Consider the following 23,742-nt stretch of genomic DNA (forward strand, 5'->3'; position numbering starts at 1 on the left):
GGTCTCCCTTCTACCTTTCCTTAAGATCATGAACTCTATTATTTCGTGATCACTGTCCCCTATACTGTCTTCCACTTTCAAGTTCTCAACTAGTTCCTCCCTATTTGTTAAAACCAAATCCAGAACAGCTTCTCCTCTGGTAGCTTTTTCAACCTTCTGAAACAGAAAGTTGTCTCCAATGCAGTCCAGAAACTTATTGGATAGCCTGTGCCTCGCTGTGTTAGTTTCCCAACATATGTCTGGATAGTTGAAGTCCCCCATCACCACCAAATCTTGGGCTTTGGATAGTTTTGTTAATTGTTTAAAAAAGGCCTCATCCACCTCTTCCACCTGGCTAGGTGGCCTGTAGTAGACTCCTAGCATGATATCACCCTCGTTTTTTACCCCTTTTAGCTTAACCCAGAATATAATACAATAATACAATATAATACAATAATAAAATACAATCGCTGAACTTAAATAATGTAACCATAAATAATGTAGAAATGGGTAGATTGCTCCATGAAATGGAAAACTGAATTTCAGAGAAACTGAATTCAAGAGTATCTACCGGGGAGTGGGATTGACAGTACCCCATGCCTGGGGACAAGGTGTGTGGGGGGGGGGACTCTGTGCTCTGTAATGGGCGGGGCCTTGGGCAGAAGAGGCTGGGCTGCTGACAGACATCTCTTCGCACGGCCTGGAGTGCGGTGCTGGGCCCTCCCTCTTCAGCCCTCAAAGCCTTGTGGAGAGCCTAGCATTGCACTTTGGTGCTCTGGTGGCAATTCAAAGGGGCTGGGTCTCCAGCTGCAGTAGCAGTGGTGACAGCCAGGAGGTCTGAGCTCTTTTGAAACACCAGGCCTAGGGTTGCCAGGCGTCCGGTATTGACCCAGACAGTCTGGTATTTTCGCCTCCTGTCTGGTAAAAAAAAATTCAGAAAATACCGGATACCTAAAATGTCTAGTATTTTCTGGGTTTTCTTCCCCTGCCAGGAGGTGAAAATATCGAACACCTGGCAACCCTACTACACACTTGTCAACTGAGCCCAGCCTCGGGCCTTTCTCTCCCCCCCCGGTCCCTGACACCCCCAGTCCTCCACCTCTGGACCCCCTGCTTACCTCATTCCACAGGGAAGCTGCATTCTTGCTTGATCAAGAAAACAAAATGGCTGCCGGCAAAAAAGCCTAAAGACCAAGGAAAAGCAATGCCTTCCCTGGGTCTTAGTGCCCAGTCACTCCACTGTTCCTATCCCTATTCTGACTCTGCATGCACTGAAAGGGGCCATGCTGTTTTAATGCTGTTTTATTTTTTTATTTTTTTATTTTTTTTTGCTCAACAACTTTGGTCTCCCCCCCTTTTTTTTCCCTCAACAGAATTTTTTCCCCGGTGTTTTTTTTGGGGGGAGAGAGGTTCAGTATTTTTGGTTAAACCATCTGGCAACCCTAACCAGGCCTTAAGGGAATTCTCCCTCTTCCTCTCCCCTCAGCAGGCTTACTGCTGGGAAGACATCTGCCAAAATGCCTATAACGGCATGTCATAACTATCATAGAGAATTCCAATAAAAAGTAATTACAGCCTGTTTCTACATGCTGTTAATCTCCAAAAAGCTGAATTCTAGCAATCTCTGCATCTTTTGGAAAGGAGGCAGGCAAGACATCCCCCACTCAAACTTTTTCAGGACAACTCAAAGTCTCAAACATTCTGCTTACAAACACATAAATCTTAAAAATATCTTTGGGATAGAGTTTGGTGAAACCCCAATCTGTTATGTTCTGACAAACTCTGTAAGAACAAAGAAAGAGGCTGACTCAAATGGGCCAGATTCTGAGTTGTTGTAACTTGGCATAGTTGTACTGAATTCAGTGGAGTTACAGCGGTCCACCCCATTTAGCTGTGGTATAGCAGCTGAAAATAAGGAGAGCCAGCCCCAGTGGAATAAGACAGCTCTTTATAGACTATGAGGTAATGGTCTGTGGATCTCATAAGATATCAAAAACTCCCCTCCTCCCACCTATCTCTGTCCCTAAACTCATTTGTTCACTTATATTTCCCTCTATTGACATGTATATTAGCCTGTGAACAGCATTTCTGGGTAACAAACTATTTAGTGTTCTAAAAATCCCTCCACATCCTGAATGTGTTACTTTGTAAAAAATCAAACTAAAGCCAAAGCTAGCTAGCCCATTCCATTCTTTTTATAAGATTATTGTGGAAATGCCAATGAAAATATTCTGAATTTACAGTGGGTGTAACACAGGATTTTCACATTGCCTCTCCCTCTGGGGGAAATCCTTAACTTTGTCTAACATGTGAACTTTGCGCAAACAGGTCATTTCAGATTTACCTTGTGGATGTGTTTGTTTCCACTTCCATTTTCATTGGCACAAAACCAAAGAACCAAAGGGAAACAGGTGGTGCAGGGCCCCCACCCTTTGAACAGATTTTTTCTATTGTAGTTTGTTCCTTCAGTTCCCCAGATCAATCAGAAGCCAGTATTGGTACTGTTTCATCCAACCACCCACTGCCTTAGGGTTGCCAGCCCTCCAGGATTATCTAGAGTTTTCAGGAACTTTAATCTTCAATTAAAGATTGTCATGTGACGAAATCTCTAGGAATTTGTCCAACCGAAGTTGACAGCCTTACACTGTCAGGAGACAGAATTTTATTTGAACATCCAGGTTAATCATATGTAAAGCTTTATATTATATAGTGCCTCATTCTCAGCAAACATCCATCCAATGGAACTACATTGATGTACCCTAGTTGAGGAATCAAGTCCAATTTCCACTTCCACAGCACTGTGTCTAGAGGGGTGCAGGGCCCAGGACAACCCCTCACTCCATCCCAGGTCCCACCCTGCCTCACCCCACTATACCCCTTACCTCAAGTCCTGCACCTGCTCTGTCCCCAACCTGCCTCTTCCTGCCCCACTGCACCTATTTCCCCAGGCTCCCTCCCCTGAGCAGTGAGACCTAAGGATTATCATGGTTGTAGAAGCAGAACAACCCAGTTCCAGCTTGCAGTACTCCTGGGTATGTCTACACTAGCTTGTTAGTTCAAGCTAAGTAGGCAAATGAGGGCAACCAGAGTTGCAAATGAAACTTGGGATTTAATTTGCATCTTCCCAGGTGTCACCATTTTTAAATCCGCCTTAGTCCGAACTCCCTACCCACAGCTACACGCGGAATGGAGTAGGTAGTTCGAATTAGGCTTCCCATGGCTCCTGCCACAGCTAGTGAGTGTTGGGATAGACTTGGTCCCTGCTGCCGGCACCAGGGCCTCTGGTAGCCCCCCCTCCCCCAGGCCTCTCTGGGCCCCATGGGGTTCCCGAAAGCTTTGCCCCAAATCATCCTATGGACAAGATGGCTCTGCCTTTCCATTCTCATCAGTAGTAGTTTGCCATTGATTTTAATGAGAGAAGGATAATCCCTTTTTTTGCTGTCAGTGATTTTCATGTTAAATTTGCTCAATCAATAATTGACTGTTGTTAAGTTCTAAGTATTCTTAAGCTCAGCTTTGTATTTGAAAAATTAAGCTTTGTTCTTTTTGGTTTTTATAATATATTGTCAATTTTAATTGTGATTTTGCAATTGGTTTGTATCTTACAATGTTGTTGATTATGTAAAGCAGAATAAATTAGGAGCTAGTTCCCTTATTCATATTTTTAATGATTGCGCTGCTAATGTTAGAACATAGACACATAGGAATTGCCAAATTGGATCAATTCCAAGATCAAGATAAAACAATTAAGAGTCCTGTGACACCTTAAAGAGTATGGGTATGTCTACACTACAGCATTATTTCGCAATAGCTTATTTCGAAATAAGTTATTTCAAAATAATGCGTCTACACACAAAATGCATTTTGAAATAGCATTTTGCTATTTCGAAATAGCGCATCCACACGGATAGGACACTGAATCGCATTTAAGGCTGGCCGGAACCGATTCTGGCAGAGCATCACGTCAGGAATTACCTTGTGTGGCTGCTGCCTGAGGCTCTCTGAGACCTGTGCTTAAAGGGACCCCCCTGGACAGCCAGTTCTAAGGTTTCCCTGCTTGCCTGCCTACCTTGCTGAGGGACAGCAAAGCATTTTTTTCTCTGCATGCTCTGGTTGTCCTCACTCAGGACACCACAGCTCTCTGCAGCATGAAGCCGGAGCCACCCCATGTCACTCTGGTGCTTCTCATGGACGTTTTGCTATGAGCCTGGCAGCACGTTCTGCAGGCAGTAACAGTCTCCCTGGTGTGCCCCACTGGGGGCTTGTGCCTCATTCTTCCCTCACATCCTTCCACTTACCCCTCCCTAACCCCCCTTCCTGCTGTACAATAAAAGACGTGTTCATTTCTACAACGCCTCTTTATTGAACAAAACTGGGGTGGGGGGAATGAAACTGAGGTGAGACTGGGGAAAGAAGGTGGGAGAGAGGAGGAGGGAGGAGGAAACCTGGGAGGAGGGAGCTGGCAGGGGGAGGCAAGGGGAGGAAGGGAGAGGAAAAGCTCAGGGCTCAGAGTGGCCGGTCTTGCTGGCCCAACTGTCTCCCAGCACCATGGGTGCAGGGACCTTGACATCTCTGGGGGTGTGAGGAGGGTGGGGAGGAAGAAACAGGATGGTGAGAAGGAGTGGGAGGAGGAGCGGTAGCTGGGGGGGCAGCAGGGGCTGGAGCAGCAGGTTCTACCCCAGGGTTAATGACCACCTGGGGGGCACGGACCATCCTGCCCCCCAGGATGTGGTCTATGGCATCAAAATAAGGGCAGGGATCTGGGTCTGCCCCTGGCTGGGAACTGCCCCCTGTGGCCCTGGCATACGCCTGCTGCAGCTGCTTGATTTTCATGCAGACTTGCTCCTGGGTTCACATGTGTCCTTTGGTGGCCAGGCTGGCAGCCATCTGCCTGTAGACGGCTGCGTTCCTCCATTTAGTGCAGAGATCATAGACGTTGGTGGCATCCCCCCAAACCTGAATTAGGTCCCTGATCTCCGCACTGGACCAGGCAGGCGCTTGCCTTCTCCAGCCCCTGTCAGGCTCCCAGGAGCTAGCAGACTGGTCCTGGGGATTGATGGAGGGCTGGCTGGCACTGGCTGACTGGCTCATGCTGCGAGCACTGGGTCAGGTGCAGCGACTGCTGGCTCTGGGCTGTCAGGCTTGGAGTTGACACAGGCACTGTGGCCAGAGTCTACCCCTTTAAGGGCTCTGGGGGGAGGGAGAGGAGTTTTCTTGGTTGTGCTCAGAGTGGCCACCAGGGCACCCTGGGAAGGGCTGAAGGCCCCCTATTTCGAAATAAGCATCTACACAATGCTGATTTCGAAATAGCAATTTCAAAATTGGTGCTATTCCTCGTGGAAGGAGGTTTACCAAATTCAAAATAAGCCCTCTGCTATTTTGATTTAATTTCTACATAGTGGTTTGGCTGTGTAGACTCTGGTAAAGTTATTTCGAAATAACAGTTGTTATTTAGAAATAATTTTGCTCTGTAGACATACCCTAACAAGTTAGTCAAGTGTGTTGTAACCAGAACCCAATGCTCCAGGAAAAGCTCTAAGAAACCTGCAAGAGGCTGCTCACATAAGAACTTCCTTCATCTCTAAGGGTATTTCTATACTAGCCCCCTAGTTCGATCTAGGGAGGCTAATGAGGGCGACCAAAATTGCAAATGAAGCGTAGGATTTATTAAATATCCTGTGCTTCATTAGCATGTTCCTGACTGGTCGCCATTTTAGAAATTGACTAGCCCGAAGTAACTGCCCGTGTGTACACATGGCAGTGAAATGGGGTTCCGAATTAAAGCCCTAACTCGAATTAGCTGTTATTCGTCCTGCAATGAGGTTTACCAGCTAATTTGATTTAGGGCTTTAATTCAGAATCCCATTTCACTGCTGCGTGTAGACACGGGCAGTTACTTTGGGCTAGTCAATTTCTAAAATGGCTACCGTCCGGGAACATGATAATGAAACACGGAATATTTAAATCCCGCACTTCATTTGCAATTTTGGTCGCCCTCATTAGCCTCCCTAGATCGAACTAGGAGGCTAGTGTAGATATACCCTAACAGAACAGATTGGCTTAAATCCTGAATGCATGAGTTTTAATATCCCCTCCAAAAATATATTTCCATTAAATTATAATATATCCCCCTGGAAGTACCTGACTTCCAAAATAATGTCACATTCACCTTTTCAGTCTTGCTAAGCTCTTGTCTGCAACACTTTCCTGTGGCAAAGAGTTCTGTAGTCTAATAACTTTTTCACATAATGTGTATTTCCTTTTATCAGTTTTGATTTTCCCTCCTTCTAATTTCATTGAATGTTACATAGTACTTGTGTTCCAGGACAAGGAGAAGAGAAGTTCCTGGGCTATCTTTTATTGCAGTAGAAAATTTACTGGGAGAATTTATTCTCCCAGTACAGTAAGCAGTAAAGATCAATGCTACCAACATTAACTATATTGAATAAAAAAGTCCCTTTGCTGACTACAATTTCACTTTCATGTTTATGAGTATAAATGCTAGATTGTGAGGAGGTGTTCTCTACTGCATCACTGTTAGAAGCACCAACTGGGTGTCAGCCATGTAAAGAACATGGCACACTGTATCAGCAAATGAAGACATAAGGCAAACAGACATGACTGGCCAGTGCATAGTGCTTTCTTTGTCTCTTGGCTTCAGTGGCCAAAATCCAATTGTTGAATAATTTGTGTGAGAGCACAATCTTGTCTTTCATTGAATTATAAAAGGCTCTGTCAGGGTTATGTGCTATTTCTAGTCAAGAGTATGGAGGCTTTACATTCTTGCTGTGTACAAGCAGTATTGCTATGCAGACAATTCTATGGGGTTGACCCAGAATGTAAGTCTAAAGTGTGGTTTGGGTTTTTAAAACTGTGTTTCTTCTTCCAAGCTAATTGAAAAAAAAAAACATATTTCCTAAAAAAATTTAAATCATGAAAAATATAGAGGTAGGACTTTGTTGCCACATATGGCCTTGCTTTGTGTGTTTGTGTGTGTGTTTGTGTGTGTGTGTGTGTATAGCGAGAGAGAAAGAATCTTACTAGAAGATTTACCCAACATTGCTCAGATCCTTAACTCAGATAGGTTAGCTTTCGTTCATTTAAATCATTGCTCTGGGATGAGGGGTTCAGTATGCAGGCTACCCTGGGGAGAAAGGACAATTCCAGCCCTCTCTCACTGCAGCAGCTTGAGACCAAGTGAAAAGCACCTACCTACAGCTGTTGCAGCTGTAGTGGATAAAGCTGAAAGGGGTGCATGTCTCCCAACTGACAAATAAACACACAGACACACAAACAGACAAACTTTCTCAAATACATAGTAGATAGCTCCCCTTTCTCCACCCCTGCCCACTGAAGACTCAGTAGGATTATAGCTATCCCAGTCCTCATCTTTAGCCCCTTGCTTCCCCCCTGTAGTCATTCTATAGTATATCTGTCCTCCTTCTAGACCCCCAGCTTTCCATTTTATGGGAAACAGTCCAATTCCAGGCAAATCCCATTGTCCTGGTACAACCAAACACTAACCTTGCTTTAAGTTATGGTAAGAGGAAGCTCATACCAAAGTTGGTGGTCCTAGCTCTTACCATTTAGGAGGAGTTCTTGAACAAACAGATTCATGGACAGATAGGCTATGGCTACACTGCTTTTTTTGTAAGAGGATATGCAAATCATGCTCGCATTTGCATATCCTCTTCCGATTCTTTTTGTGGAAGAGAATTTTCCAATAAAAAGCCCCATGTAGACTTTTTAGGAATGTAAGTGCAGTTAACAAATCTACTCTCTCCTGGGAGATCATCTTGGTTATGACAATCTTACAGCCCCCTGAAATGAAGGAGGGGCATTCATATTGCACAATCGTTATCCTAGGTTGCCCATCACTGCTTTAGAGAATTTTTAAAAATTGTATTGGGGCTATTTTTTATATTATCATCAGCCTGCAAAGCAAGGAGCTTTAGTATTCAGGAGGACAGCTAGTCAGGGCTCTAAGTGGAACTATAAAAATGACCTATAGTTTCTTTCTGTACTCAGATGCTACACTTCGATAGTCTGCTGTCTGTGGTCTTCTGTGGGAGACATGTAGTGTAATTCTTCAGGGCACAATGCTCTCAGGGAGTATTTATAGTGACAATAGAATTGCCAGGTGTCTGGTATTGACCCGGATAGTCCGGTATTTTCGCCTCCTGTCCGGTAAAAAATGCAGAAAATACCGGGCACCTAAAATGTCTGGTATTTTCTGAGGGGTTTTTTCCCTGCCAGGAGGCAAAAATATCAGACACCTGGCAACCTTACACACACACTCAGCAACTGGGCCCAGCCCCCAGACCTCCCTCCCCCGGACCCTCTCCCTGGGCTCTTCCAGACCCCCCGTTTACCTAGTTCTGCAGGGAAGCTATCTTCTGGCTCAGATCAGGAAAACAAGATGGCCACTGGCAAAAAGTCTCAAAGGCTTTTCTTAAAGGGGCCATGCTGTTTTGTTTTTTAAATTTTTTTAGTTTAATAACTCTCGGGGTCCTTTTTTTAAAAAATTTTTGCTCAACAACTTTGGTCTCCCCCAAAGGAGGGGGGGGGGCCTGTTTAGTTGTTCGGTAGTTTTAGTTAAACCATCTGGCAACCCTAAGTGACAAAGGCAGCCTTTTCAAAACAAGATAACGTATGTTCATCATTTGGAACACAGAATGTGAAAGGCCTTTAAGTTAACACAGAGGGGCAAAAGTTACTCCACAGCCCATCGTGGCCAACCCAGTGCCATCAGCCAACCTGTGATGGTCTCCATTCCTGGCTCCCTTTCTTTCCAGTGTCTTTCCCAAGAACAACCCTTTTCCAGTCACCTGACACCTTTCCAACCCTTTGTCCTCCATTTCAGGTCACGTATCCCATGTGGCAGTGTTTGTTTCCTGTTAGGTGTTGATTGTTCAGTCATTGTCTTTCTGGATCCTCTTGATTTGGGTCAATTTCAGTTAATTCTTTAATGAACCTATTCAGTGTCTCAGAAAGCTAGGTGACAACTATTCCTTATGCCTCCTGCACTATTCTAGGAGCAGACTTAAATCTTTTGATAATGCAAAATGCAGAAGAGGAGTATGCAGACACACATACAATTTGTACATATACTAGAAAAAACTCCCGCTAGACCTTGTTTCTCCTGGACTTTGGGTAGAGGTAATTTATGAAGAAAATTCAGATATGCGAGAAATTTCTGTGACAGTTGCTTAGGTGCCTGAGAGTGATAGAATTTTCCCTTTTGGGAGGAAAAGGCAGGAAGGAAGGGAATTGATTTCTGTGAAGAAAGTAGGGCAGACATAAGCTGAATCTTTTGTATATTATTTCATTATATGAAGTTGGATCACATGGTTACCAACATCACATATATGGGGGGGGGGGGGGTGCATAGACAGATACAGTAATGTGTGTGTAAGATATAAAGTGTGTTTATATATAATTATATATATTATTATCTGGTTGTTACTACTTACCTGATGATCAGAGAAAATGGGTAAACTATCAGAAATGGAAGAGATGATCTTACTTAGCATCCTTTCCACTGTATCCAGTCCTGTGCACAGCCCCTTCTTCCAGTTTTGTACATTTGAGATTACATATGCTTAAGGGTATATGGCAGGGCAAGGGTGTTAATCCCCATTGGTTCCCATTAAAGATGTTAAAGACTAGTTGACTAATTCATTGTCCCCCCCCTCACCCTCCACTGGCTCTCTCAGATAGAGGCAGCAAAGGGAAGGAAAGGGGGTACATCAAAGGGCAGCGCCACAGAGCTGGTCCCAGCTTAGCTATGTGGTGCTGCCCCTTTGAAACGTGGAGTCGGCGTTTCAAAACGGCAGTGCTGTCTGGAGCCCAGGGTCACCTTGGGACTCCCCAGCTGATCCTGGGCTCCGTGTAGCATTTCTGCAGAACCCAGGATCAGCTGGGGAGTCCACAGCTGACCAAGGGTTCTGTGGAAATGCCAAACGGAACCCACAGTCACCTGGAGAGTTCCCAGCTGATCCCGGGCTCCCCACGGCATTTCCGCAGAACCCAGGATCAGCCTGGGCTCCATGAGGGTGCTTCTGCTTGGAAATGCACAAGAGCCCCCGCTGGGGATTCTTATACATTTCAAAGCTGGCACGCCATGTGCAGCCAGGAGTCAACCGGACTTCCCGCTGGCCCCGGGCTGCACATGGTGTTCCACATTCCTCCTTTGAAATGTACAGAAGCCCATTAGGGGCTCTTGTACATTTCAAAGGAGGAATGGGGAAGTGCCTATCAACTAGTTGAGTAATTGATGGAAATTCCATCGACTACTCAACTACTAAATTAACAGTTCCCACTCTGTGTTTGTCAATCTTCATGGAAGCAAAAAGTAAGGGGACACACGTGATAGTAGGACTTCAAATATAGGCTTTCATTCAAGAAAGCATCCCTGGTCAGAAAAGCCCTTAATTAAATTTAACCCTCTACTTAAATTCCATTGAAGTCAATATGATTTAAGCAAAACTAGCAATTAAGCACACTCAAGTTCTTTCCGAAATTAAAGCCATGTGGTATACAGTATTATGCAGAAAACATCCAAGTTTTCCATATAATATTTTGAGTAAATTTCCCAGATCTGATGAAGAGCTATGAATAAGTTCAAAAGCTCGTCTCTGTCTCTAGCAGAAGTTGATCCAATAACATATATTACCTCACGCACCTACTCTCTCTAGTATCCTAGGACCAATATGTCTACAACTGCACAGCATCCAGAAATTAGGATTAGGGTATGCAAATTGGGAAAGTTAAACACATTTGTCTCAGTGGACCTTCAATTGGGATAAATATTTCACAAACATTAAATATATCAATTATACGTAATGATCTTAGGTGGTGCAAGTGTAGTGTGAGATGTTTTGCAGAAGAGGTCAAAGAGGGTTCTACAAATTTGTAAAAAAAACAAAACAAAAAACAACCTTGCTGCACTCCTCAGCTGCAGCCCCACCAAACTCTGAAATAGTGGGATAGATGGGCTGAAAATATGTTTTCAAATAAAGTGCACTGAGGCCTCAAGAAGTCCCATGTGAAATGTTTATCAATGAATGGCATAGAGCTAGTCTCATGGCTGACACTGAGCAAACACTGCATTCAGTCCTTTCCAAAATAGGATTGAATTTGAGAGCTCATTGCAGCCACTCTTCCACTCAAATCCTTCACCTCTGAAATGATTTCTGAAAGAGAAGAAAGTGCAGTATGGGTTTGGTTTGCCACTATTCAAACTTCTGGCACACTAGAACTGTTGTCTGTTCAATGTTTGTGTTCTATATTGAAAAAGTAGGGGGTTGTTTTTCCTGTAGACCTTCCAACCCACACACATCATGATGGTTTGATACTTTCTCCTGCTCATCTGCAGGTGTGTCCATCAGTGCCCTCATTCACATGCTTGTTTGGAGTTACAAATATAGCCGACCTATTGCCTTGAGACTTTTCTGTAAATCTGCTACTTTGTGGCTTCCATTTAAAACATTTCTATGCTGAGCAATTAGCTTGTAAAAATGGGAAATTAGTTTCTTTTTCATTAAATTCAACAAGATAAATACAACCATAATTAAAAACAACAAGGAGTCTGGTTAAGCATAAGCTAATAGCCTAATAAATGTGTTGGTCTTTAAAATGCTACCAGACTCCTTGTTATTTTTGTTGAAACAGACTAATACAGCTACCTCACTACAACCATAAGTCATTTCCATAAACTTTTACTGTATCTTTGACAATGCAGCGTGATGATCCCATGGCTGGCAGTCTAGCCTCTATTCTGAGTAGGGATGTTAAATATTGGTTAATTGAATAGTCAATTAACCTCATGAATTTTTATTGGTTATTCGACTATTCTATAGTCCAGAAGCAGGGCCAGCAGCCAGTGTTCTCCGACCCCACTCCCGAAGAGCCCCCTGCCACTCCATGCTGCTGCCTCTGAATCAGAGGCAGCAGCACTGGATGACAGCAGCCCCTGTCCGGGGAGGAAGAGAAGGTCTGAGCTCTCGAACTTGGTACAAGCTGGAACTGAGCCAAGCTGCTCTCCTGCCTGGTTCCTAACACACTTTAAATGTGTGAGCAGAGTAGGTCCCGGACCCAGTATGAGTCAGGACTGAGAAGAGCTGCTGGCCAGCCTGCTAAAAAATTTACTGGCAGAGGTGGGAGGAATGCATGTAGTCTATAGCATTACCTTGTAAGCTTTTGCTTATCCTTAATCAGTTAATCAACTACACTATTACATCCCTAATTATGAGTTCAGCCACCCATTTCCTGTGAGTATTAGCAGCCAACTCATCTGACCTCTTCTTCAATTTTTGCAGAGCTCAGTGTAAGCTCAAAAATCTCTCTTTCCAACAGAAGTTGTTTAATAAAAGATAGTACCCTATCCCACCTTGTCTCTCTAATACCCTGGAACCAACACAGCTACAACAATATACCATACAATAATTAAAGTTAGTGGAAGATTTATTATTCACTTTAATACTGTGGTTCTCAACTGGTGGTCCATGGTGACTTTTTTGGTGGTCCACAGGAACATTGTCCAAAGTCACATGGCATGAGCAGGCGCTGCTGTTAGGCTCTTTTACTCCGTGTTCACAAGCACACGGTGCGTCATCCATAGCGTCACCTAGGACGCATCCACGTTGTGTTGCCAGTAACTTCTGTCTGAGGCTCTGAGCATCAGTGTAGCTGCTGCCATCGTGCTGAGCGGTTACTGTGTCGTTTGTCCTGTGCTACATGTGCTGGAGGTGGTCTGCAAAAATTTTTGATTGGCCTGGTGGTCCGTGGACTGAAACAAGTTGAGAACCACTGCTTTAATAGGAGCAGAGTTAAACCAAAGCAGGGTGTATTTGAAAACCCCACTCCATAAATACACAAATAACTTATATTTAAAAAAATATAAGTTCATAGGACTGCAGTATACTTTTTATTTTAAAAGCACATTTAATGAATTTGTTTATTTTTCTCATTGAATCAAAAATATTTTAGCTTACTTGCAAAGAGTTTGCTCCATGCATTGCTGCAAAATGCGCAATATCCAATGCTGTTCTAAAACAATGAGATTACACAATGTTTCACAGTCTGGCTGACAGCCTAAGATTGCCACAGCAATTTTGTTTGTTAATGACCATGTAAAATAAGAGATATTTATGAAAGACTAAATGTCTGCTAGGGTGCACTGTGGAAAGTTCCATTCAAACCCAACACTGTTTATACATAGTTTGTTGTTTGCTTTCTTTCCATTTTGCTTACTACTAGGGATTCCTGCATGAAAACAGGATACTTGTCCATTAAAAGTGCAAGTTATACCCAGAAAAGTGATTAAGTAAAAAAGGAACCTTCCTAATTAAAAAAAAGGAAAAAAAAGTAAGCTGTTCAGCTCAACAGATCTGATTCTGGTGTGTTTTTAGTGCTATATCTCCTTATTTTTCTATCAGAAGTAAGCTTTTACTGGTTTACTCTGTTTAGCACCAATGCAGCTTTAATTTCAGTAAAACAACCAACAATAAAAAATCAGACTCTTAAATTCTCACCACCACATACACTGAGAAAACACAGAGAAATAACAGAATCTTGGTTCAAGCTGGATTCTATCCTGGCTGATGTGTAGTCCCCAGGATTGTTAACCAGGTTTCCACTGCCAGATGTTTATAGCCTGTAGGGTGCATCTACACTGCACTGTAGCTCGAAATAAGATGTGCAATTTGAGCTATGCAAATTGCGTATATTATTTCGATCTTATTTTGAAATAGCTTATTTCATAATTGGTTCTGTCTATACAGTGCCAAATTTCAAAATAACATGCTATTCTGTAACATCCCTTAATCCTCATGAATGAAGTTTACAGGGACATTGGAATAGCAAGTCCCGTATATTTTGAAATAACGGGTTTGCTGTGAAAATGCAGGATAGCTATTTCAGGATACTCCAGTATCCCAAAATAACATTGCAGTGTAGACAAAGGCTTCATTTGCAACTTTGAATGTCTTCATTTGCATCCCTCTCTCAGAAGAGGGTGCAAGTGTAGACATACCCGAGGGCTGTGTCTAGACTGGCCAGCTTTTCCGGAAAAACTTGCCAGCTGTCTACACTGGCCGCTTGATTTTCCGCAAAAGCACTGACGATCTCATGTAAGATTGTCAGTGTTCTTGCGGAAATACTATGCTGCTCCCGTTTGGGCAAAAGTCCTTCTGCGCAAAACTTTTGCGCAAAAGGGCCAGTGTAGACAGCCCAGATTTGTTTTCCACAAAAAAAGCCCCGATCGCGAAAATGGCGATCTGGGCTTTTTTGCGCAAAAGCGCGTCTAGATTGGCCAGGGACACTTTTCCACAAAAAGTGCTTTTGCTGAAAAGCGTCCGTGCCAATCTAGACGCTCTGTTCCGAAAATGCTTGCAATGGAAAACTTTTCCGTTAAAAGCATTTCCAGAAAATCATGCCAGTCTAGACGTAGCCTAAGTCTTTAAGGTGACAACGAACTCCTCATAGTCTTTGTTCTGAATGTCTATAAATGAATTATCTCTTCTCCGCTTAGGGTCATGTGCTTCAATGAGTTGTGCTCACATGCACAAAATGAAGAAACAATTTACAAATTCTGCATGCGTATTCTCCTCACAGAGCAAACCCACTTTCCATGCTGCCACATCAATGAAGAACACAGAAATGGTCCCATGTAAACTCTAGAAATAGAATGTGGTCTGAAGAAATGTGGTGTGAATCAGGGCAAAATCAAAATTCCACACATGCTACCTTGGTAAAACCTTACTGGCAGTTACCTGATGCTAGTCAAATGGTCCTCTGAAATTTAACTTGAAATTGGTAAAAATTCATATCTCACTGAAATAAGTTTCAGTGAATGTCTGAATAGCCATGAGCCATCTCAGTGATCTTGGTAATTCTGAGAGGTTTGTTTCAGATAGCAAGGAACTTCAAAAAGTTTGGTGCATATTATCCATACCAGCGGGAGTTTCAGGCAGCATTCTACTCAGTACTTTCTTAGTTCAGAAAGCATAGCTTTCAAGTGACCAGTTCATGAGAGTGATGCTGGGTTCACTGGTCAATTTCCTCTCCTTACTAATCTGGCTTTTAATTTTTGGTGGGGTTTTTTCTGTGTTTGAAAGGGAATAGAAGCTAATTTAACTCTAGGCTCTTTTTGCAAGTAAATAACCAAAATTAACTCCCTCTCCTTTTTGTAATTAAGGTTTCAAACCTCCCCCAGTTTTTCCTTTGAGTCCCCATCCCCTGTCCTGAGACACAAGGCATTGGATACATGTCTAGCTATAAATGCTTCCCCATGAACAACACTGTGTACAGAACAGTTAGTACAATACTAGGATGGCGACAAATCAAGCTTTGCTCATCTAATCCTTGGTGCCTACAGGACAGCTCATCTGTAATGACCCCCATGACCATACTGCTAACAACAGCTGGGAAACATGCTATAATCCCATCATCAGTGTATGTTCCCAAAGAGGACTTGAAGTGGAAACACTGAGAAATTCAATACACTAAAAAGCTACCTTTATTTCATTTATGACAGTCATGATGCATAGAGCAAATACTTCTTCCATTTGTTAATTGACAGGTCTAAACGTTAATCTATTGACTTGGTTCCTGTAAAGTATCCAGATATTGTTTGTTTAAGTAGATCCTGAATACTTTGTTTGACACAGGCACCATCCTACTGTTTGTGTTTTTGCAGTGCCTAGCACAATGGGGTCTTAAAATGGTTCAGGCTCCTAGGAATCACTGTGGTATAAATAATAATACTATCATTTTAGTTTAAGATGTCCTTATATATCCTTTTCACTTCCTGAAATGATGATTCTAGTGCTATAAGTTTTCTTTCTTTATAATGCTTTATTTAACCTATGTTTTGGGAATTGTTCCACTAATTTTAATGTGGTTTTAACCAGGCATCTTAGAGCAGTTTAGTAGCAATTTCTGATGATGATGATGATGCAGCAGCATTAACAGAGGACTCTTCTCTCCACAGAAGGGAGGGCTAATTCATTATCTTTCTGCTTGTCTTAGCAAAGTTACTAAAATTCAAGGAAGTTGATACTGGCAAAGTTATATAACTTTTACTTGATATTTATTGAAGATAAATGTTTTTAAATGCAGCAGAAGCTAGCAAATGGAACTGAAAGAATTGAACCTTTTTGTTTACATTTGATGTTGCATAAGATGCAGGAAATTTTGACCCCTTTTAAGTTTCAGTTCATTTTTCATTGCTTAACTCAGTTTGTGTAATAACAAAGGTTCAAATTCTCCCTCCCTGAGTAGTATCTAACTTCAGAAGCAAGGCCCAGTGAAACCAGGAGGACTGTTTGCTGAGCAAGGAACTCAGCTTGCGTCCAGGTGGCAGGATCTGGCCCTTTTCAGTTTTAGCCTAAATTGCTCAATATTCTTTTGGCAAGAGGTAACTGAACTGTTTTACCAATCTGAATGGCAGGAAAATATTTTCATATATACCTCTTAATCTGAGAATGTCAAGGTGCTTTACAAGAATCATTAAGGGCTAGATCCTTTGGTCTGCATGCCGAAACAGAGTATAATGAACCCTAGTGAGCCTCCTCTCCCATTGTCTTATGCCAGTGAGTGGAGCTGAGTCAGCATGGAAGAGTGCAGTAACGTGCTGTTGATATAAGGAAAGGGAAAGCAGGGAGAGAACTGTGGACATATATGTCAGAGAGTTGCTGATACATTCAGCGTGAGGCAAGCAAAAAAGTAGCTACTGTAGAATTTGTATACACTTTCAATGGAAGAAAATGTGTGTGTTTGAGAACAAGAAAGAGTTGTTTTTACATTGCCTGAATTAGTATATCGGGTGAATATAAAAAGTTACTGCATGGCATACAACTGTGTATTATTTCTTTTCCAGAGTATTACTTATATGTGTGTTCCTTTTAATGACTGTTTACCACCTATGTTGTCCTTTAAAGGAACACCTTCCTGTCTTTGTCATCTCCTTTCACTTAAACCTTATTTGTTTTTATCAATTTTTGATGTCTTATTGCATGTTACAATATCTCTCAATCCTCCCATCCCTTTTTCTGTTTTGGCCCCACAGCTCTTGGATGCTCTGACTGCAGGATATCGCTGTCCAATCCCACAGGAATCTTCACGTCTCCCTGCTTTCCCAGTGATTACCCTAACAGCCAAGCATGCAAATGGACCCTCCATGCTCCTCCTGGATTCATCATTCAGATAACATTTACTGAGTTTGACATCGAAGAAGCGCCGAACTGCATTTATGATTCACTAACTCTAGATCCTGGAGAGAATCAGGTTAAATTGTGTGGCGTCACTGCCAAAGGATTATCATTTAACTCCACTGGAAATGAAATGGTTGTGTCTTTTGTAAGTGACTTCAGTATCCAAAAGAGAGGCTTCAATGCCAGCTACACCCGAGGTATGTAAGCATGAATAATTTCTTTCCTCTATTATCTAGCATGTCCTTTATCAAGCAGACTTGCTTTCTGTGGTAAGGGGAATCTTTGAGGAGGGAATCTGGAGATCCAGTTCTCTTCTGAGATAAATTTGGGAGCTAAATATAGCCATAAGCGGATATTTATACATACTTTTTAACAACGTGTGTGAGGATTAGGGTTTTTTTTTTTTTTTTTTAAAAGTGGCTTTTTTTCGAAAAAACTTCACCTGCATCTAGACTGCTGTCACATTCTTTCTAAATTAAATTGAAAGAATATGACAGTTTTTTCAACTGCAAAAAACCTAATTTTATGAAGAATAATGCCTTTTTTTCAAAGTGTTCTTTCGAAAAAAGGCATTATTGAATGCAAACAGTGCTTTTTCAAAAGAGAGCCTAAGTGCTAGCTTTTGAAAAAGCAGCTCTCTTTTTCGAAAATACTGGTTGCTGTCTAGATGCTTTCTTTCAAAAGATGCTTGTAGTCTATACATACCCTGAGCACGTGTAAACAAAGATCCATGGCTTGATTCTGTCCTGCCATATGGCTTGTTCCAGTGTATTGAAACATCCCCTTCAGTGTTTGTGAAGATTTGTGGTTCAGTTATGCCTTTTTCTGCACGTGGTTACAGCATGTAAGAGGGATCTCTCTCCCACAGATTTATGCACCGACATAGTGGCAGGGAGCCATAATCTGACTCCCAGTGCTGTGGAAAGCAACAGGAAAGTTAGCACAGCCAGAAACAGCTATGCTCCTCTGGCATACTAAGACTTTCCAATAAGGTAAACCTCTTCTGTGAGGGAGGCAGCCCTTTTTTAGGGGCATGTCAGAGACTGTGGAATGAACTCCTCTAGGAACTATGGACTATCATACATCTCACCACCTTCCACAGGGTGTCCTTCTTTGACCTTGACTTCACAAATGTAAATTCACAGCAACAAAAAACTAGAAACCTTTCCAAATAAGATACTTCACTGCATACGCTTTCCCCTGTGGAGAGAGGATGAGAGAACAAATAGCACATTTGGGGCATGGGCAGCACCATTGTCCCCACTCTCTCTATATTGCCAGCATAGCTGCACAAGTGAAGTTCAGGAATTTTCTCTGGTCTCTTGCTCCCAGGAGACCTTATTTCTCTTATAGTCTGAATGTTTTTACATTCTAAGGGCTGGAGGGCTATGTCTGGAATGGCATGATTTTCCGCAAATGCTTTTAATGGAAAAGTTTTCTGTTAAAAGCATTTGCGGAAAAGAGCATCTAGATTGGCACGGATGCTTTTCCGCAAAAGCACTTTTTGAGGAAAAGCGTCCGTGCCAATCTAGATGCGCTTTTCTGCAAAAAAGCCCCAATCGCCATTTTCGCGATCGGGGCTTTTTTGCACAAAACATAGCTGAGCTGTCTACACTGGCCCTTTTGTGCAAAAGCTTTTGCGCAAATGGATTTTTGACCAAATGGGAGCAGCATAGTATTTCCGCAAGAAGCACTGATTTCTTACATGAGATCGTCAGTGTTCTTGTGGAAATTCAAGCAGCCAGTGTAGACAGCTGGCAGGTTTTTCCGCAAAAGCACTTGCTTTTGTGGAAAAACTTGCCAGTCTAGACACAGCCGAACACTGTTAACTTGATCTGAGATTTTGCTTAGCAGCTTCAGCCATGGACCAAAACCTCATTGTGCTAGTTGCTGTACAAATGCAGGACACAAAGTCCCTGCCCCCAAAGAGTTCACAAAAGAAAAAAAAAGATAACATTAGCTAGAGAGAATTAGAAATGTTACTAAGGTTCATTGGAACCCTCTCAAAGGTTATTCTGGGTGAAGAAAACCACTTCTGCTGCATTGTAATCTCTCTCCTCTAGCATTTTTTCTAGTTGTGTTCTGAGATAGGGATGTTAAATATTGGTTCATTGAATAGTTGATTAACCTCATGAATTCTTATAGAAAAAAACTACAAATGATCTGGTAACACTTAATAGACTAACAAAACATGTAGATGGTATCATGAGCTTTTGTGGACACAGTCCACTTCTTCAGATCTCCTGGAAATAGTGAACTCCATAAAGAGTGTGGAAGAAGTGCTTCACAAGAAGGGAAGATCATAGGGGTAGAGTTGCAATTGGCAGACAGCTAGTAGGGCCTTGCCCAGTGATTGGATGGGCCTTTGAAAGACTTCTATGGATCCCAACCTCAGATTGCAATTCCACACAGCTTATACCAAAAGTCTGCAACCAGCCAAAGGGCCTGGATGGAGGCAAATACTGAATTCAAGACAAGTGTCAGACAGGCTGGTGAAATAGAAAGTTGTGTGCGATTTTGTTAAATGGATAAGACCACTCTCCTGTAGGAGGAGGAGAGGTCTCATACTCAAAGCTGGTCTGGATTTTGTTTATACAAAAGGTGGATGGAAGTTGAAGCAGGACTCACCTGTAGTGCCTCTGACCACAGGACAGAGTGCTAGCATGATCTCCCATGCCTTCGCAGTCACCTTGAGAGCCCAGCAAGTTCTCAGTTTTTTTCATGAGCTAATTTTGCAAACCAAAGAATATAAGCCATTCTACAGTGATGATGAACACACTAGCTTTGATCAAATTCTGTCAGGGGGTGCTTGCACTCATGTCGTATTAATATCCACAGAACCTGGTCTGGCATATCTGCTGGTATGGTTTGGAATTGAATATTTGGTCTTGAAAACAATTAACAAAGGGGAAAGAGTGATACATACTCAGTGCTTTTGGAGTATAGGCTCTTCTACCCTTCCTTCTGGATATCTATGGTACAATTCCCCTGAGACTGAATCAAATGGCCTTCCCATAGGATCATACCGCTTCTTGATAACTTTTTGTGAAAAGTCACATAAGGGCATGTCTACAAAGGGAAATTCACTATTAAAAATATACTTGTGTAATTATACTAACTTCCCAGGCTGACATTCTGATTCTGAAGCAGACATGGTTTCTGTTATGGGACTGATTGCCTGATACTTTTCAATCAAGAAAATAAGAAACAAAAACATATATATTTTCTGTTTGCTGTCTTGTTTGTCCACAAAGACCCTTATTCATATGTGTATTTGTAAAATGATTGGGCTTTCTTATATGCAGCGATCTGAAGAAGAGCTCTGTGTGGTTTTTGAAAGCTTTTTCCCTCCTACCAACACAAGCTGGTCCAATAACATTCATTATCTCACTCAGCCTTTCCTGGACATTTGTGCAAATCTATTCACACAGATTTTAGAAATAGTGAATGGCTAGAACATACCGTAAAATCGCGATTATAATGCGCACCTATGTATAATGCGCACCTGCCTTTTAAACGTCAGAATTCTGGAATAAACTAAACTCTTATCTATAATCTGCACCCCCATTATACTCACGATTTTACAGTATATATACAGGAAGGAAGGGGCTCGTGCCTGCCACGGGGGCCCCCTGCCCAGCTGCCCGCTGAGCCCCTGTCCCCACTGGACAGCTGCCCGCGTGCCACGCTGAGACCGGGCAGGCAGTGAGCCAGGGCGCTGTAGCCTCATGATGCCGCTGGTTCCTCGCCTTGTCCGGGAGCGTGGTGGGGCACTGCACTGCAGCTGGAAAGTTTCTGTGCAGAAGGGAGGATGAGTTTAAAACTTTAACAGAAAACCTTCTATGTATAATGCGCACCCCGACTTTGACGCTAAAAAAACGAGGAAAAAAGTGCGCATTATACTCACGATTTTACGGTAACTATTTGTGAACACTAGCTTTCAGCATTCAACCAGACAGGTTTTGAGAAAAATGGAACAGAATCTTCATGCCCGACACAAACCTATTATTTGAATTCTGCAAGAAAAGGCTTTGATTTGCCAAGGAATGTGGCTGAGGCACTCTCTGCTACAGTACTGCAAAGATGTGTCCTGGGCTTCAGTTATATAAAGCTCTCAAGAAAAACAAGTCAATAAAAATCACAAAAACAAATGAAATGTTTTTCAATTGCTGCTGTAGTGTATTGCCTAATTCATTCTTACAAGTTACCAGATGAATGCAAAGTAATTGGACAAATGGCTTCTGTCATCCTGTGAGTTTTGAATGCAACCTTAGAGGTTAATAGTTTAATATACGGGATTCAACGTCAGGAGTTATATGTAATGCAGCACTAAAATAATCATTGTCTATTTTTTGTTGCATGTATTGCTATACTCAAAGCACCAAAATGTGCAATACTGGGTCAGTTCAATGATGAAAGGCTCTTCTAACTGTTTGATTTAGTGAATATTACGTGGATCTTTGTCTTTCAGCTAATTTTTCCCTCCCTTTGTGATTTATTTATATATGGATTTTTGTGTGTGTGTGCGTAATAGTTGCTGTGACTCTGAGGAATCAGAAAGTCATCATCCCTCAAACTCCAGATGTTGAGCTTGTGACTGTGGCAAAAACTGTCCTAATACCAGAACTTAGGCAGTTCACACTCTGCTTTGAAGCAACCAAAGCCATCAGTGATGCCAGTGACTGGAAGGCTTTTTCCTACAGTGATCCTTCATCAACAGAAGTCCTCAGTTTTGGAAAGACCTCAAAAGGCCACTTCCTCTCAATCTCAGGCACAGAGTGCATACTAAACAGTGCACTCATCACAAATTCAGATGGAGATTTTTTCACAGAAACTTTTGAACAATTGTGCATAGTATGGGATGGCTTCTCTGGCATTATAGGGGTAAATGGCAAGAGCATCTATCACACTGTTACTTGCATGAGTCCCTTTGGACATGTTATCCCTGGCAATGGAACACTGGTGTTGGGCTCTGACAGCAATGGAGTAAGCTCTTTATACGGGGACATATACAACTTTCGTCTTTGGAACTTCACCATGAGTTCCCAAAAGCTGTTCAACCTCAGCTGTGACGTGAAAGGAAACATTGTAGACTGGGAAAATGACTTCTGGAGTATCCCAACTTCAGCACTGAAAGCAGAAAACAACTTAAGCTGTGGTGAGTATGTTTGGCAGAATCACTTTTGTTAATTCCCCCCTGTTCCCCTTGGCATTGTTCTGAAAGTATCACATACCAGCAAAGAACTGTTTAGAGTTACAGACAGCAGCACTTCCCAAAAGACAACCTCATTTATCCTAGCCCTGCCAGCTCCATACCACAAAAAATTAACTTTGCCCCTGGGTGTGTCTGTTCCTTTAGTTTAATCAAAGCTCATATCCAGCCTGACTTCAAAAGACAACTAATGAGGTTAAACAAAAGTTATAATTGAGGGGGGTTTGTATATTATTCAGGACAGAAACAATAAATAACCAGAAGTAATATGAGAAACAAATAAAAGTTCTCTGATCTTTCCTTTCCAAACATTCATTAGTTTAACATGTGATTTTTAAACAAATTAATTAATGTACTTGATTGTGGACATGTAGAGCAAGATAAAATATTTGTGTAAAAGGGGTAATAGATAGAAATAATACCATGTATATAATACTATAGGCACGCGTAGCACTTTACAAAAACATATCAAGACCAGAGTTCCTGACCTAAAGAAGTTACAGTCTAAGGCCCTTATCCTGCAAGCATTTAAAAATGTGCTTAACTTTAAGCTCTTGAGACATCATACCACTATTCAAATGCTTAAAGATACTCTTTCCTGTGTCAGAGTTGCGTTCAGTGCAAGCTTGGATGGGGGCCACTAAACTGCTGGTTTGACCACCCTAATTCTCCTGCTTTAAAGATAAGCTTATGAGTGAAGACTGAAAGAATTGACTTTGTTTAGTTTGGAAAAGGAAAGACTAAGAGGGGACATGATAGCAACTTTCAAGTACGCAAAAGGGTGTTACAAGGAGGAGAGAGAAAAATTATTCTCCCTGATCTTTGAGGATAGGACAAGAAACTATGGCCCTTAATTGCAAGGGAGGTTTAGGTCAGACATTAGGAAAAATTTCCTAACTGTCAGGGTGGTTAAACACTGGAATAAATTGCCTAGAGAGGTTGTGGAATCTCCATCACTGGAGATATTTAAGAGCAGGCTAGACAAACATATACCAGGGATGATCATGGTGCTTGATCCTGCCGTGAAGGCAAGGGACTGACTTGATGACTTCTCAAGGTCCCTTCAGTTGATTTTATGATTACTCAGATCCAGTTCATGAGTCTTAAGTCTACTTATTGCTGCGGCTCTCTGATTGCAGCAACAAAAGATTATCAAAGTGTTTCATAGTTGTTGTAATTTTAATTTTCCAAGAATTGTTCTAGATCTCCAAGGGTGTTTTCTACACTGCAGGACTTAACTTGAAATAAGCTACGCAAATTGAGCTACGTCAATTGCATAGCTTATTTCAAAATAGGGAGTATCTATACAGCACTTATTTCAAAATAGGGAACTCT

At 42.1% G+C, this 23,742-nt stretch overlaps 1 protein-coding gene across 8 annotated transcripts in view; it reads left to right on the forward strand.

Annotated features, from left to right (window-relative positions):
• Positions 1 to 23,742, forward strand: part of ADGRG6 (adhesion G protein-coupled receptor G6) — a 164,767-nt gene that overhangs the window by 46,740 nt on the left and 94,285 nt on the right. For all 8 annotated transcript variants that reach the window (XM_075924316.2, XM_075924318.2, XM_075924317.2 and 5 more), the window contains exons 3-4: positions 17,051 to 17,392; positions 21,730 to 22,353. In XM_075924316.2, coding sequence (XP_075780431.1) covers positions 17,051 to 17,392; positions 21,730 to 22,353 — 966 coding nt within the window. The remainder of the gene's footprint in view (positions 1 to 17,050; positions 17,393 to 21,729; positions 22,354 to 23,742) is intronic.

The sequence above is a fragment of the Pelodiscus sinensis genome, chromosome 3 (genome assembly GCF_052426305.1).
Source record: "Pelodiscus sinensis isolate ZL-2025 chromosome 3, ASM5242630v1, whole genome shotgun sequence".
In the NCBI taxonomy this organism is placed as follows: domain Eukaryota; kingdom Metazoa; phylum Chordata; order Testudines; family Trionychidae; genus Pelodiscus; species Pelodiscus sinensis.